Raw genomic sequence first — 17,672 nt, 5'->3', positions numbered from 1 at the left:
CATGCTACAGGTACTGGCGAGGGAGCTAAGCCTAAGACTGGCGTGTCAGGGGAGCAGGGAAACTCCTCCAACAAACACGTGTACAAGTGTTACACCTGTGGTAAGCCAGGTCATCGTGCAGCTGATTGCAAGGCAAAACCGACTAGGTTACATAGCAGGTGTGAGCTCAAGTGGTAAGAAACATCCCAACATTGGAAAGGATCCACTAGCTTGGACCCTTAAGGTGGTGGACGGAAATGTTAATGGAAAATCCGCGAAAATCTTCCGTAACAAAGGCGCCACTACTCACATGGTAAGAAAAAGCCTAGTAAAGCCAGGATCTGAGACAGGTAGATACATCTATGTCAAATTTCCAAAAGGCTATGCTAAAGAGATGGCGGAGGTGTATGTGTGGGTCGACACACCTTACATCAAAGGAAAAATTCGTGCCGTTCAACAGGAACGTGCTGTATATGGACTTTTATTGGGGAATGTCCCGGGAGTCTCTGATTGCCCAAGTCCACCCTCAAAGAAAACGGGGGAGAGTGCGGAAGCTGACACAGCTGGGTGCAGCCGCCCTTAGTCAGCTGGTGCCACGGGTGACACGCCCGGGGGTGACGTCACAGGGAGTGACCACACCCTCACCCAGCTGAAGAATAAGGGAGAGAAAGCAAGCTGTGAAGAAATGGAGAGAGAATCAAAACCCCTGGTTGAAGCAACAGCAACTCCATTAACAGGTAACTCGCTCGTGGCACTTGTCACCACGAGGTCAGAGAGCAACAAGCTGACTCGCCCAGAAAAACCTTGGAAATTACGAGACCTTCAGGGAGTGTCTGCGAAGGTGAAAAAAATAAAAGAACACAAGTTCAATGTAGGGGACAAGGTACTTTTGTTACTTCCCACCAGCAGGAAGGAAGTTACTTCTCTTGCTGCAGTGGAAGGGCCCATTCACGGTAGTGGAGTGCTCGCACTCGTTAAACTACGTGCTCGACGTCGATGGTGCCACGAAGAATTACCACGTCAACATGCTCAAACATTATGAGGACCCACCTGTCGATGAATACACAAAGCCGAAGAAGCATGTAACACATAAGAACAGGAGAGGACCACGGGGCCCGACATCGTTCGGGCCCCGTGGTCCTCTCCTGTAGTAGCCTGGTGGTCCTGTAGCCACCAGGCAGCCCTGTAGTGTGAGTGTAGGCACCAGACAACCCTGTAGTGTGAGTGTGGCCATCAGACAGCCATGTAGTGTGAGTGTAGGCACCAGGTAGCCCTGTAATGTGAATGTATCCACAGGCAGCCATGTAGTGTGATTGTAACAACCAGGCAGCCATGTAGTGTGATTGTAGCCGCCAGTCAGCCATGTAGTGTGAGTGTACCCACTAGGCAGCCATGTAATGTGAGTGTAATCACCAAGCAGACATGTAGTGTGAGTGTAGCCACCAGGCAGCCTTGTAGTGTTAGTGTAGCCACCAGGCAACCATGTAGTGTGAATGTAGCCACCAGGAAGCCATGTAGTGTGCGTGTAGCCACTAGGGAGCCCTATCGTGTTAGTAGAGCCACTAGGCAGCCATGTACTTTGAGTGTAACCAGCAGGCAGCAATATAGTGTGGGTGTAGCCACTGGGGAGCCATGTAACGTGCGTGTAACCACCAGGCAGTTATGTAGTGTGAATGTAACCATCAAGGAGCCATGTAGTGTTAGTGTAGCCACCAAGCAACCATGTAGTGTGAATGTAGCCACCAGGAAGCCATGTAGTGTGCGTGTAGCAACGAGGCAGCCATGTAGTGTGAGTGCAGGAAATAGGCAGCCACGTAGTGTGCGTGTAGAAACCAGGCAGCCCTTTAGCAGGAGTGTAGCCACCAGGCAGCTATGTAGTGTGCGTGTAACCACCAAGCAGCCACGTAGTGTGAGTGTAGCCACCAGGCAACCACGTAGTGTGAGTGTATCCTCCAGATAGCCAAGTAGTGTGAGTGTAGCTACCAGGCAGCCCTGTAGTGTGCGTGTAGCCACCAGGCAGCCACGTAGTATGAGTGTAGCCACCAGTCAGCTCTGAAGTGTGAGTGTAGCCACCAGGCAGCCCTGTAGTGTGAGGGTAGGCACCAGACAGCCCTGAAGTGTGCGAGTGTAGCCACCAGGAAGCCCTGTAGTGTGAGTGCAGCCACCAGGAAGCCCTGTAGTGTGACTGTAGCGATCGGGCAGCCTTTTAGTGTGAGTGTAGCCACTAGGCAGCCATGTAGTGCGAGTGTAGGCTCCAGGCAGCCCTGTAATGTTAGTGTAGCTACTAGGCAGCCATGTAGTGTGAATGTAGAAACGAGGCAGCCATGTAGTGTGATTGTAGCCTCCAGTCAGCCATGTAGTGTGAGTGTAGTTACCGGGCAGCAATGTAGTGTGAATGTAACCACTTGGCAGCTCAGTAGTGTGAGTGTAGCCACCAAGCAGCAATGTATAGTGACGGTAACCACCAAGCAGCTATGTAGTGTGAGTGTAGCCACCAGGCAGCTATGTAGTGTGCGTGTAACCACCAAGCAGCTATGTAGTGTGAGTGTAGCCACCAGGCAGCCATGTAGTGTGAGTGTAGCCACCAGGCAGCTATGTAGTGTGAGTGTAGCCACCAGGCAGCTATGTAGTGTGCGTGTAACCACCAAGCAGCTATGTAGTGTGAGTGTAGCCACCAGGCAGCTATGTAGTGTGAGTGTAGCCACCAGGCAGCTATGTAGTGTGCGTGTAACCACCAAGCAGCTATGTAGTGTGAGTGTAGCCACCAGGCAGCTATGTAGTGTGCGTGTAACCACCAAGCAGCTATGTAGTGTGAGTGTAGCCACCAGGCAGCTATGTAGTGTGCGTGTAACCACCAAGCAGCTATGTAGTGTGAGTGTAGCCACCAGGCAGCCATGTAACGTGAGTGTAGCTTTTATGCAGCCCTGTAGTGAGATTTTAGCCATCAGGGAAATCTGTAGTTTGAGTTTTGTAACCAGGAAACAATGTAGTGTGAGTGTAGCAACCATACAGTCATGTAGTATGAGTAAGGACACAAGGCAGCCATGTAGTGTGAGTGATAGCTACCTGGTAGCCCTTTAGTGTGATTGTAGCCACCAGTCAGCCATGTAGTGTGAGTATAGAAACCAGGCAGCCCTGTAATGTGCGTGTAGGTACCAGGCAGTCTTGTGGTGTGAATTTAGCCACCAAGAAAGCCTGTAGTGTGAATGTAGCCACGAGGCTGCACTGTAGTGTGCGTGTAGCTACCAGGCAGACCGACAGTTTGAGTGTAGTCACCAGGCAGCCCTGTAGTGTGAATGTAGCAAAAAGTCAGCCATGTCGTGTGGGTGTTACCTGGTTGATACCTGGTTGATGGGGTTCTGGGAGTTCTTCTACTCCCCAAGCCCGGCCCGAGGCCAGGCTTGACTTGTGAGAGTTTGGTCCACCAGGCTGTTGCTTGGAGCGGCCCGCAGGCCCACATACCCACCACAGCCAGGTTGGTCCGGCACTCCTTGGAGGAATAAATCTAGTTTCCTCTTGAAAATATCCACGGTTGTTCCGGCAATATTTCTTATGCTTGCTGGGAGGACGTTGAACAACCGCGGACCTCTGATGTTTATACAGTGTTCTCTGATTGTGCCTATGGCACCTCTGCTCCTCACTGGTTCTATTCTACATTTTCTTCCATATCGTTCACTCCAGTACGTTGTTATTTTACTGTGTAGATTTGGTACTTGGCTAATCACCAGGCAGCCATGTAGTGTGAGTGTATCCTCCAAGAAGCCAAGTAGTGTGAGTGTAGCTACCAGGCAGCCCTGAAGTGTGAGTGTAGCCACCAGTCAGCTCTGAAGTGGGAGTGTAGCCACCAGGCAGCCCTGTAGTGTGAGGGTAGGCACCAGACAGCCTTGTAGTGTGAGTGTAGCTACCAGGCAGCCATGTAGTGTGAGTGAAGCTACCAGGCAGCCATGCATTGCAAGTGTAGCCACCATGCAGCCCTGTAGTGTGAGTGTAGCTACCAGGCAGCCCTATAGTGTGAGTGTAGCCACCAGGCAGACCTGTAGTGTACGTGTAGCAACCAGACAGCCCTGTAGTGTGAATGTAGCTACCAGGCAGCCCTGTAGTGTGAGTGTGGCCACCAGGCAGCCATGTAGTGTGCGTGTAGCCACTAGGCAGCTCTGTAGTGTGCGTGTAGCCGCCAGGCAGCCCTGTAGTGTGAGTGTAGCCAGCAGGCAGCCATGTAGTGAGTGTATCCACCAGGCAGCCATGTAGTGTGAGTGTATCCACCAAGCAGCCCTGTAGTGTGAGTTGGTAGCTTGTTTTTTCTTCTGTGTACTAATATGTATAATGTTAATTTTGTATAGTTGAACATCTGCATGTGTTCCCAAGTTGTATCATTTACTTAAGTGTATTTTATGGGTTTTGTCGTTACTCCGAGAGGAGTTATATGAATGTACAATGTTGGTATTGTTAGTTGACCTGTGGTGGCCAGCCTGAAGCTGACTCACTGGTCTGTGGTCTTTAGGGAGACACACGCATTGTGTGTACTCTCTCTGAGTATTGTATAGTTGGGATTTTTATGTATATATCTATTGTCTTCTTGCCATTAGGCAAGAAGGGGATTATTATGTGAATCAGAGTTTGTTAATTAAGTGTTTTCACTACATTCTCAAATTGTAACTCTTGTGATGACGTGACATAATTTTATTGCCGTTTGGGGACTCTGTCATATTATGGTGCATGTGTGGACTTTAACTTTGGAGAGGAGATTCAGGACTCTGCCCGGATTTTTTAGTCATTGTAACTTTAACGTTTGAAGATTGCCTTTGCCGTTTGTCAGTCATTGTGGACTCTAACTTTATTAGAGAGTTTATTGACTCTGTCATATTTACAGTCATTGTGGACTCTTACTTTTGAGAAGAGTTTTTCGACTTTGCTATTTGCCAGTCCAGTTGGGACTTAGTTTTTCTGAAGGCAAAGTAATAGTTCACTGACTTGTGTTTATTGAGGTTCATGCTGAGACATTACTTCTCTGGTTATGTAACGTCACCACCCACCATGTTTACAACCTACCAGCTAGTCTTCAGCTGTCTCAAGACATGCCCGAAACGCTGTACGTATTAGTGGCTTTAGGTATTGTATGTACTAGCTCTATCTATAAATCTAACATGTAATGATGTAACTCATCATCTATGTATGTACTTTTATCTGAATAAAAATCTAAATTTTGAATTTGAATACGTCTAGTGAACCAATGTTATTAGGTGATCTTTGCTTAGTGACATATTTCTGCTGTGACTTGCGCCTTGTAGTAACTTGATTGGTACTTTGTTGTGGGTATATATATAGATTGTATATATATGCTGTGTCATGTTCGCTCCAGTAAACTGGTGGATTTTACTTAGACATTCACTCAACCCTAGACATTTTGAACTTACATATTTGAGGCCAGGAGGTTCACTGATTTATGAGGGAAAATTCTACTCGGCGAGCCTTGCAGGGGTGCATAGCATAACATATTCTAGCTACTACTTCAACTGGTGTCACTGCTACTTATGTTGTCACTATTACTACTGTTGTCACTATTACAACTGTTGTCACTCCTACTAAGACTCTTATCACTATTCTTTTGACCCGACTACTTCAACTGTTGTCAATACTACTGCTGTGGTCACTACAGTGTCTATTGTCACTACTATTACTACTACTTCTTCTGTTGTCACTACTACTAATACTTCTGTTGTCACTAGTACTGCTTCTGTTGTCACTACTACTACTTCTGTTGTCACTACTACTACTACTGTTGTCACTATTACAACTGTTGTCACTCCTACTAAGACTCTTGTCACTCTTCTTTTGACCCAACTACTTCAACTGTTGTCACTACTACTACTGTGGTCACTACAGTGTCTATTGTCACTACTACTACTTCTTCTGTTGTCACTACTACTACTATTTCTGTTGTCACTACTACCACTTCTGTTGTCACTAGTACTTCATCTCATGTCACTACTACTACTTCTGTTGTCACTAGTACTTCATCTCATGTCACTACTACTTCTGTTGTCACTATTGCTACTATTGGCATTATTACTTGAACAGTTTTCACTACTTCTGTTATCACTACTACAACTGTGTTTCACTAATACAACTGTTGTCGCTACTAAACTGTTCTCACTACTACTTCCGTTATTACAACTACTGCAAATGTTGTCACTTCTTCTACTCTTATCACTACTACTACTACTACTACTACTACTACTACTACCGTTGTCACGATTGCTACTGTTGTCACTACTACTACTGTTGTCACTACTATTGTAACTCTATAATTGTTGTTTTTACTTAATAATTTTACTAATAGGAGTAGTCATTTCACGCAAGAAATTACAATCGTCTGTCTGTCGGCTACTTGACAAATATAAAATTACACATTCAAGTGTTATTTGCTTTCAAGGTGGGCAGTGTCAGATGGAGGTGACCTCGCCTAGCTCTGCAACTAGTTATAAGCTGATAATTGCAGACGGTTGTTTGTGTTCTTTCCATCAAACAAGCCGCCAGGCGTGATATAAGAGCGAGATTGCCGTGGGCTGTTTCTGGTACGCGGGGCTTAGCTCCTGGCCTTCCCCTTTATATACTTGTGCAGTTTCACTTTGACAGCAGATAGAGATTCTTCACTCGATACTGCGGGTCTCCCCCGTGAGAGCAGACATTGTTCAGAGAGCAGATATTGTTGAGAGCTCTCCAGGCCAGCGGAAGCCTTGACTTTCTCTATACAACTTGCACTACGAGACATTTGGTGAGATTGTGAGGTGATGTGTTTTGTGTTCCTAAATTTCAATCGGATTCCCGATTCAAATTTAGTCTTTAAAACGAATACCCTTAGATCTTAGAGTTATTGCTAAATCATGCTGTTAAAATAAAGAGTAAAGGACTCGCTCAGAAGATTGCTCACCTGTAGTTATTACACGTTATCCTTTACATGCTGATAGCAACACGTAGAAAAAACTATTCCATGTTTGTCTCTAATTACTAAATGGATGGTGGCAGCTCAATTCACTGGCCGCTTACTTTTCTATCCTTCTTCTACCTGGTTTTAGACCTCACTGTCTAAATCTTTCTCACTGTCTAAATCTACCCTTCATTCTATTTTCCCGTCTCCACTTTCCCTTTTACTAACTCCTTCTTCCCTTCTACCTCACTCTTCCTCTCTCTATGCTGTTCTTCATCGTTCTTTTTCCTCTGTTTCTCCAATCTTCCATGTTGCTAATCTCTTCACACTTTTGTATCCAACCTCAATCTTTTCGTTCTTCATTCACTACCCGTTACAATGGTCCTGTTCCTTTCTAGCTCCATCCTTCTATGTTCCTAATCTCTTCACTCTTTTTCTATCAATGCTTTCAATCATCCCTCGGTCCGAACATTCACTGTTCATTAACCATCCCAGTACTACTGTTTTTATCACTGCCACACAGTGCTTTATTTATATGTTACTACTTAAATTGTCAGATATTTGTTATTCAGTTAACGGCAAAAACTGTAAACCTTTTTCTTACAGGATGTTACAGGAGCAGACGGCTTGTGACTCCCGTCAAGGTATTATATGTACTAGCTCTACCTATAAATCTAACATTATGTTTTTAAATCGACTTTGTATGTACTTTTCCTGAATAAAAATGGGTTATTATTATTATTACATTTATAAACATGTTATACACCTGTTGTACACCTGTTATACACCTCTGACTAATGTTCTTTGTATGCATATATTTTATGAAAACAGTATTATTAATATTATTATTTGTATGATACTTCTGAGAAAATCGGTAGGAAAGATGAGGAGGATTCGAACCTGCACACTGGGTAAGCCTAAGCACACACCTTAGACGCCTAAGACCAATTTACCACGACATGCTAAAACCAATACAACCTTTGAGTTTTGTATTGAAACACTTTGAGCTTTGTATGTCGATGTTAAACTCACGATGTTAAACAACAGAGGTTTATTGCTTTTGCCTTCAGCCGGTCGTTTTAAGGGAGCCGGGATCACAAGCCCAGCGGACAGCACGCTGGGCTTGTGATCCTGTGGTCCCGGGTTCGATCCCGGGCGCCGGCGAGAAACAATGGGCAGAGTTTCTTTCACCCTATGCCCCTGTTACCTAGCAGTAAAATAGGTACCTGGGTGTTAGTCAGCTGTCACGGGCTGCTTCCTGGGGGTGGAGGCCTGGTCGAGGATCGGGCCGCGGGGACACTAAAGCCCCGAAATCATCTCAAGATAACCTCAAGATAACCCTTAAGTTCTTTTACTGAAATACTGCGGACCCAGATGAACCAGGTTGTGATTCATACGTCAGGCTGCGAGCAGCCGCGTCCAACAGCCTAAAGTATGAATCACCAGTCCAGCAACGAGGAGGCCTGGTCGAGGACCGGACCGCATTGACGTTGAGCCTCGAAATCATCACAAGGTAACCGCAATGCAACCCTTTCCATTGTGTGTAATGTCATGCATAAAGACTGGTAAATGTCATTAACTAACCATTAATGATGTCATCTTAATTAACTCCGTCAGATGAGATGAGGCCAACTATCCATTTTGTATAAATTCTAGTTTGTGTAGCAGAAAAATATGCGTGCTCAGGAGCGTCCACCTCTTCCCATGAGTTGTGGTTGGGGGAACAGGGGCCCTTGAAACTATATGAAAACCCTCCACCTCCCGAAGTTGCCAGGAGTGGAAGGGAACAAAATAAAAAAAATTGCCAGTGCAGGCGATTGATCACATGCCCCTGTAGGACTAACTATCCTGTGTGATGGGGTCACATATATTCATCATAAACTATGTAACACAAATGCCATCAACTATGACAGGGAAATGTAATAGCAAACAAAAAACTCTCGCTAAAACATGACAGCAGCATTTGGCAGTGTGGAAGCCACACAGCGGTGCTGAGTTGGTCATTCAGTACACTGGGAGCCACGGAGGAGGATGGCTGCGGGACCTGTTGATAATGTTATCCTTCTGGCTGACTGTTATAAGGTATGTGGAGACCTCTAACACAAAATGTTGACTTTAGTTTTTGTATTAACTAAGGATATTGATCATATCTGCAAAACAGTTGGGTTCGTTCTCGACTCACAATCGGCATTCCTGGGTTCGAATCCCGCGGGGGACAGAAAAGTTTACTTTTTACCTAATGCTTTTGATCACCTCACAGTAAAGGGTACCCCGGAGTTAGACAGTTGATGTGGGGTTCCATTCTAGGGAAGGTCAGTAGTCAGTTAATCAATCGACTTTTATAGGTAAAGTGTGAGCGGGAAGTGGGGAGAGATGTAAGAGTAGTCTGGAGAAAAAGCTTCATCGTAGAGAGAGGAGAGCCAGGGCTTAACCTTGCAGCAGCAGGGCCAGGTTGTTTTAACGGATCTGTAGCAGAACCACTCGCACCACACAAAGATCCAGGGAAGGGGGCCAGGTGGGCCAAGCTCCAGAGCAGGGGCCATGAAGGTCAAGCTTCAGGGTAGTGGGGCCAGGAAGGCAAAGCTCCAGGGAAGTGCGGCCAGGAGGGCCAAGCTCCAGGTGAAGGGGGGCCAAGAGGGCCAAGCAGCAGCCAGGATTCCTTGCCTAATGTTCCACTACTGCTACACAATCTCGTATGAAGAGCAGTATAGTCATATGAAGGCCCGATTGGCCTAATAGGACGAGTTCTCCTAAAATTATATATTTTTCTAAAAAAAAATCTTATTATAAATATAAATATTGTTTTTATATAAAGGATAAAGCTATCCATTATATTATAATGGATAACTGTAATATATATAGGATTTTTTTTAATAGGAGTTAAAACTAACGTATAAATATGACCAAACCTATCTTAACCTAACCTAACCTATCATACGTAACCTAACCTAACCTATCAAACCTAACCTAACCTAATCTATCCTAACCTAACCGATCAAACCTAACCTATCAAACCTAACCTATCAAACCTAACCTAACCTATCAAACCTAGCCTAACCTATCAAAGCTAACCTAACCTCTCCAAACCTAACCAATCCTATCCTATCCTATTCTAACCTAACCTAATATAACTAAGTCTGTAAAAACAACATCACGCTTTTAATTGCTATTATTACATTATGTTCTTAACATAATGTAATAATAGCAATTAAAAAACCTTAGAAATATGGTTTTTAAATAACGAAAATCACTGCCTTGTAGGGAAATCGGGTCTTGCCTATTATCCCAAGTAGTGCGTTCTGGCAACTACGTACGACATACTTTATATATGTACAACTGAAAGGGTAAGATTAATGATTCTCACACGAATCTTCTCAATATTTCTTACGTTTTTCTTCACTGTCTAGGGAAGTTGAAAAATTAACTCTCCAAAGTTACTTTTTATACTTTATTATAGTCTGGCGCTATGGAGATGCGGTATGCAAGGTACACCTTATATTTTCAAAGACAATTTTACCGTGTTTAACATTGGATTATATACTTTTTGAGTAAAGTGGTGGATGAATGCCATAACAAGGGGTTATTAAGAATATATCAATGACTAAATGGATCAATGGGTATCAATGAATAAATTAATCAATGGGTATTAGTAGGTTCATCAGCTGCTGTGTCTGCGTTTGGCTCTGGGGTCTTGAAGTGGGTGGAAAGTAATTATGTGTTTATAACATAGCTATAACGTATCGTAGGTGTATCACCACAGATACCACCACCAAACGAGTTGTTGCTAATTATGACTAAAACTTAAAGTTACTTAAAACTACTTAATGCTGGCACCACCTTCGTCTTTGCTGAACATAAGTACTTTAAAGTGACCGCGACGTAGGATACCAGTCACGGGAGAGTAAAATGAGCGAGTTAAGGATACTACCGGGGGGGGGGGGGAGAACACAGTCGACTTCTACTATTCACTGGCAACTCTCTGTGAATGAATAACAGGTACGAATGGATAAACCAGATGGACTGTTTAGTAATATATATTTTTTTAGTTAAGATCAATAAAAAAAATCCTAATCTATCTTCCCAATCAAGGCAATAGAATGATCAACACTTGTGATGCTGATATACTTGTCCCTTTATGGACAAAGGAAACTCCTTTCATCAGACCGCAAGGGACATGCATCTACAAATAGACGGAGTAGCAATGGGCTTCCCCTTAGGCCGGCCACACACGTGCAGTTTTAACTGACAGTTATAACTGTTCAGTTAAAACTGCACGTGTGTGGGTATCTCAGTTGCTCATTTCGTCAGTTCAACAGAACTGTACAGTTAAACTGCGACAAATGCAGTGTTCCATATTTTTAACTGAAAGGAGTAACTGAACTGAGCGTGTGTGGGGGATTCGTAACTGTACAGTTCTCAACTTCTCATTTCTACAGGTGGTAGCGGTGAGTGCAGTTTGAGATGGCACATAAACAAAACCAAGTGATTGTTGAATTCATTGAACTCTATCGATGTGAACCTTGCCTGTGGCAAGTTAAAAGTTACTGCTTACGCTTCTTAGTTTTCTTTTTTCTATTTGCTTGTAGCATTACAAAGAATACACCAAGAGCGGCAAGATCGTCCTCCTCGGAATCCATGGTAAAACTGAGGGATTGAACTGTGTGTGTGTGTGCATTTCATTTTTAACTGACGTCAGTTTGAACTGTGACAGTTATAACTGAACAGTCATAACTGTCAGTTAAAACTGCACGTGTGTGGCCGGCCTTAGGAGTGTTATTAGCTAATTTTCATATGGGAACCATCGAAGACAGTCTTCAGTAGCAGACAAAAACCAATTGTATACTGCCGTTATGTAGATGACATTTTCGTCATAGTAAAAGACTTAAACGAACTAATTGATCTAAAAAGCCATCTGAAGAGAGAGTCAGTACTCCGATTTACACATGAAAATAGTGAAAAAATAGTCTGCCATTCTTGGATGTACTAATAACAAAAACAGGAACCTCTTTAAGCACCAGCGTATATACTAAGCCTACCAACATAAGGTTATGCCTAAACGGTAAAAGTGATTGCCCCAAAGATACAAAGCCAGTGTTCTCAATGCTTATATTCGTCGAGTGCATGCCCACTGCTCCGAATGGAGCAACGTGAGTAGAGAGTTTGAAAGATTAACTCAGGTACAATGAACATTGGTGAACAATGGATATAGCAACACGGAAATGAACGCTGCTGTAAGAAGACACCTGGACCGATGGTACAATCCTGAACCTAGAACAGAAATCACAACACCTCTAATAAAATTATATTACAAATCAATTATGCTCAGTGAATATAAAAAAGAAGTTCATAAGAGAAGAAGTCCTTATCAAAAACAGCCCGAAGCCGACGGAGAACCCTTTCCAGCAGCCAAATGTTGAACACATGTAAACCTACGCCCCATATAGTCTGTATATAAAAACCTGCTCAGATGTGAATGGAAAGTTGTGTGAAAATTTCAAAGCAATCGGTGAAGAACTTTCAGAGATTAGCGATTTTAAACAAACGATCATATACATTTGTATTTATATACTAGCTATACCCGGCCATGCATTGCTGAGCCACAGCAACCTTCCCGTGTCTCCCAGTCCTCCCCCGTCCCTCATCCCCCTCAATCATTCCTCACTCCTCCGTCCTCTCGACCTCCCAACCATTCCCCACTCCCCCGTCCCCTCTTCTTCCCAACCATTTATCACTCTTGTGAGATTTTTTTCTACGCCTACCTCCCTTAAGAGGTGGACTACAAGTTTAAAGGCTGCTCACGGCAGTTAAGCATGAGTCCAATAGAAAAAGGAAAAGCGGGAGCAAACCGCCAGGCCTCCACCACTAGGGGTGAAAACTTGTCCACAATAGGCCGCTGGCTCCTCCTAGTTAAACAGGACGTTAAAACTAATAAAGGGTAACCGACGGGTTCTCACAATCAAATATTTATATTTGATGTGGCGCTATGAATTGTAATTCGAATTCCCAAGAACAGCCGTCATATCAAGATCACATCAACATTTAATCGTAATATGCAGAAACATGTGTGGAATAATATGGTTGAAGGGTTGACATCGAAGACCGTTTTCTATAACATAACAATTTATTAATAACAAGAGACTAACTACTACATTACCGAGTTTACGTTACGTTAATGTCCATCCAGTGGCACGATAACAAACAGCTTAATAGCAACCCTTGCTGTGCGGCTGCATACTGAACTAATCTGAACACAGGTGTGCCCACTGATGACGCAATATTGCAAATCAAAGAAAAATATCACAGACTAAGTTACTCCACAGCGAATGGTTACGTTATTGTCCATCCAGTGGCAATTGCAACACAGCTATTCAACAGCCCCTCGAGAAATGACAGCAGGCTCCATCCTGCTGACACTTCGGGCTGACAAGTGGACTAACTGAACAATGATGCCCACTGAAGACGCAAGCATGCAATCAATAGTGTCACGGTTTCCCTGACAGCTTACTCTAATCACAAGCTTAAGGGTCCTCCCGCCCCCCAGGAGAGACCCACGTAACTAGGCGGGTAGTCCAACAGTGACTCCCCCTATCACAACCCAGTGTGAACACTCTTTGCAACTCCCTACAAGAAGTTGCACTGTAAACAGTAAACAAAGACAGGCAAGGCGGGATTCTGGGACACAGCTCCACAAATCCCTAGATTACTCTACTCTCGTCACCAGACGACAACCAAAAGAAATTGCCTTAATCAATACATTGATTATGTGATTAATTACGTTAATTGACTGATCGCAGCAGTCAGCAACAAAGTACTACGGTAATCACAAACAATTGTCTCTCATAGACAACAACATGATGATACTCTACGTTAATCATTAACACTTGTCTCTCTTGTTAACAATAACTTAAACTTATATTACATCACACTTGACTCCTTGCAAGTATTCAGTGAGTAATTCTTAATTAAGGTCAAACGGACCACTAATTACATCCCAATTGAGTTACGTTAACTAAGCCTACCCTAACTTGGTAGCTTCTCAACAGTCTGTGTCAAAAAATTACTAGTGAGTGTTAATTACCCTAATTAACTCCGAGCAATTAATTAACTGTCACCAGGACCGATAATTAATCATCCATAAATACGTCTCACTCCGCACTGCCTAAGCAGGTCTCATCAAACACTGTGAATTCACGGGAAAGGAGTTAATTACCCCTAATTTAACATGAGTGCAATTAATCCACTGTCCTCAGACAGGATATGATTAATACAACGATTTATGCTAGCTCCATGACCTCGCTTTACCGAGTCATCTGAGCCCTCCAGAAGATAATTACTCCACTAATTAACATGAGCCACTAATTGCTATACCCCCGAAAGGTAATTAGTCCCGAGCAAATACCGTTAACACAAATACTGACAGACTCTGACAGATCCTCTCCCACTACGTGAATTCATGATGAGAAGGCTAATTATATAATTAGCTAGAGTGGTCAATTAGTTGTCACACGGACAATTAATTGCTCCCGAGACGTATCTCACTCAAGCTCAACGCTGTTTTCTGTCATAACAGCCCTCACTCACTCAACAATAAGTGTGCACCCCTTATCCAGTTAATTCCCCAATTATTAACTCACTGAATCCTTAAGTCCTCAACACAACTTAAAGAAACAAAGTAACCCCAGTGTTACATAGGTCACACTACAATGGCATGCAACAGCACATATGCACTGCCCACATACAGTTGCGGCTACTGCAACTCGTTAATTACTGTGCCCACACAATAATGACACACTGTTGTGCAACAACAAGAGTATACCAATATTACTGCCCCCTTATCTTGCAACCATTGCAAAGGACTACTGTGAACACACACTTACCTCAGCAAGGCAATTAACCAATCAACTGCCTGCTCTCATTAAGTACTGTGAATTCCCCTGAATAATCCTAGAGGTCCCTTAAACCCTCAACACAGCTCCCAGGGCAGCAATATCGTATAAACTGATAACAACACTGCACAAACCTGCAACATAATGATGCCGTCAGCATACCCAACATGCTAATGACATCATTAGGCAATCAGTCAGCAATCACATCTACTGACTCACCACACAGTACATAAAACATGCAAATGAACATATAGAAATGGCATTCACATAATCAATGAAAATTATATCATCAGGTAAATGTAACTAACTACACAGACCTCAGGGTATCCACTGACATCCCTGCAACATAATGATTATAATTATTCATGCTGGTATTCCATCGCACTAATCCAGTCTGACCGATTATATAGAATCGACAACTGGATCATTTATATGGTAAATCTCTACACTGACCGGTTACATACTTGTGTCAGTCTACACACTTATATATATATATATATATATATATATATATATATATATATATATATATATATATATATATATTTTATTAAATATGACCGAAAAAGTAAGATTAATAATTCTAACACGAATTTTCTCAATCTTTCGTACATTATGCTTCACTGTTGGAGGTAAATCAAAAATCACTTCTCCAAAATTCATTTTTATTTCTAGTCTGACGCGACACGGGCGCGTTTCGTAAAACTTATTACATTTTCAAAGACTTCACAAATACACAACTGATTAGAACTTGCGTTTCCCTGATTTTATATCTACATTTGAGTGAGGTGGGAAGGGTGATGTGGCATTACATTTGAGTGAGGTGGGAAGGATGATGTGGCATTAGAGGATATTAATAGGGTATTAATATCCTCTAATACTAATACCCTATTAATATCCTCTAATGCCACATCATCCTTCCCACCTCACTCAAATGTAATGCCACATCACCCTTCCCACCTCACTCAAATGTAGATATAAAATCAGGGAAACGCAAGTTCTAATCAGTTGTGTATTTGTGAAGTCTTTGAAAATGTAATAAGTTTTACGAAACGCGCCCGTGTCGCGTCAGACTAGAAATAAAAATGAATTTTGGAGAAGTGATTTTTGATTTACCTCCAACAGTGAAGCATAATGTACGAAAGATTGAGAAAATTCGTGTTAGAATTATTAATCTTACTTTTTCGGTCATATTTAATAAAATATGTCTACAGGAAAGACTGCTACCAAAATATACTAATATATATATATATATATATATATATATATATATATATATATATATATATATATATACAGTGGAACCTCTATTAACGAGTGGCTCTATTAACGAGTTTTTCCAGTAACGAGCAAGCCACTCGCAGCAAATTTGTCTCTATTGACGAGCTCGCCTCTATTAACGAGTGAAACCACATGGCGCTTCCTAGCGTCTCGCGGGGTCTCGCAAATTCTCGGACGCCTCCGACGCCAGTGTTGTTGTTGTATCTCACACGACAAGCATCCCTATGGATTTATTTGAGCTTTTCTTTGGGTTTTTAGTGGTTTTGCGACTACAATTTGTAACACATGATGTCTCCAAAGAAGCTGCTTGCTAAAGATAGTGTTGTCAAGAGGAAGAAAGACACAATTACTGTGGATTTAAAGAAGGAAATTATAGCAAAGCATGAGTGTGGTGTCTGTGTGATTGATCTCACAAGGAAGTATGGCAGGTCCTCATCAACAATTTACACCATTAGTAAGGGAATGAGGAGGTAAGGGAGGATGCTGCCTCTTCCACTGAGATCAGGGAAGTGTTTGGAATGTTTGAAAAGGTGAACGCATTCTTGGAAAAGCTGTCCTGATAAAGCAGTGACAACCCGGTGTGTGAAAATGTTTAATTAATTTATCACTTTGTGATAACACTTTATGAAAGTGTTATCACTTTCGCAGGTATATGTCGCTTGAACGTAACACACTTTTTTTCTCTTGAATGCACCCAAACACCACGCTCAAGCGTCATTTGAGCAAATATTTCTATAAAATCCAATACTTATCCGATCGACTTGGGGATTGTATAAATGTTTGCCATGAAATTTTCGTTTTCTTTAATAACCACATTGCCTATTTGAGAAAACGGCATTGTATTATATCTTCGTGGTAAGACTATTATATTGTTGACACAACGAGTGTAATCAACGTAGTTTTTTATTTGGTGCTGGTCTAACGCATCCTTGTGTGACATTTGAAATGAAATTTGGGTGAAATTCCCAAGAACAGAGAGTCCGCCTGACTCAGAGGTGGATTCTCCTTCCACACCATAACCCCTCTCATCCTTCCCACCTCCCCATCGTCTCCCTCAAGCCAGCAACTACTCTTCATAAGGTAAAGTAAATATTAAAACACTACAACAAAACATTTATATTTACATGTGCAATATTATATTTACATGAAAAAAAGTCATACAAGTATGGATGTTTTTGGGAGTGGAACGGATTAAATTTATTTCCTTTATTTTAAATGGGGAAATTTGTTTCCAAAGACGAGTTTTCCAGGTAACGAGCTCGGTGCCAGAACGGATTAAACTCGTTAATAGAGGTTCCACTGTATATATATATATATATATATATATATATATAACTGAAAACTCACACCCCAGAAGTGACTCGAACCCATACTCCCACAACTGGTATGTACAGGGATATGTACATACCAGTTGTGGGAGTATGGGTTCATACAACTGGTATGTACAACTGAGTTTTCAGTTGTATATAGTCCTGGGGACCATTCAGGCTTGTTTGCATTTGTGTTCCTCACGTGTGCCCCAAAGAATGAGGTGATTTGATAAAATGCTATGCCCAAGATTACCATCCGAGTGCCGGCGGGGAAGTGGTTCAAATAGC

At 42.6% G+C, this 17,672-nt stretch overlaps 1 protein-coding gene across 2 annotated transcripts in view; it reads left to right on the top strand.

Moving 5' to 3' along the window:
• Nucleotides 1-8,925: 8,925 nt before the first annotated feature.
• The window catches only part of LOC138352566 (nicotinamide phosphoribosyltransferase-like), a 55,257-nt gene continuing 46,510 nt past the window's right edge, over nt 8,926-17,672 (top strand). For both annotated transcript variants that reach the window (XM_069305053.1, XM_069305054.1), the window contains exon 1: nt 8,926-8,989. In XM_069305053.1, the coding sequence (XP_069161154.1) occupies nt 8,939-8,989 (51 nt within the window). In that variant the 5' untranslated portion in view covers nt 8,926-8,938. The remainder of the gene's footprint in view (nt 8,990-17,672) is intronic.

The sequence above is a fragment of the Procambarus clarkii genome, chromosome 54 (assembly GCF_040958095.1).
Source record: "Procambarus clarkii isolate CNS0578487 chromosome 54, FALCON_Pclarkii_2.0, whole genome shotgun sequence".
NCBI classification, from domain to species: Eukaryota; Metazoa; Arthropoda; class Malacostraca; order Decapoda; family Cambaridae; genus Procambarus; species Procambarus clarkii.
Note: the sequence above shows the minus strand (reverse complement) of the source record. Positions and strands in the feature narration are given on the sequence as shown.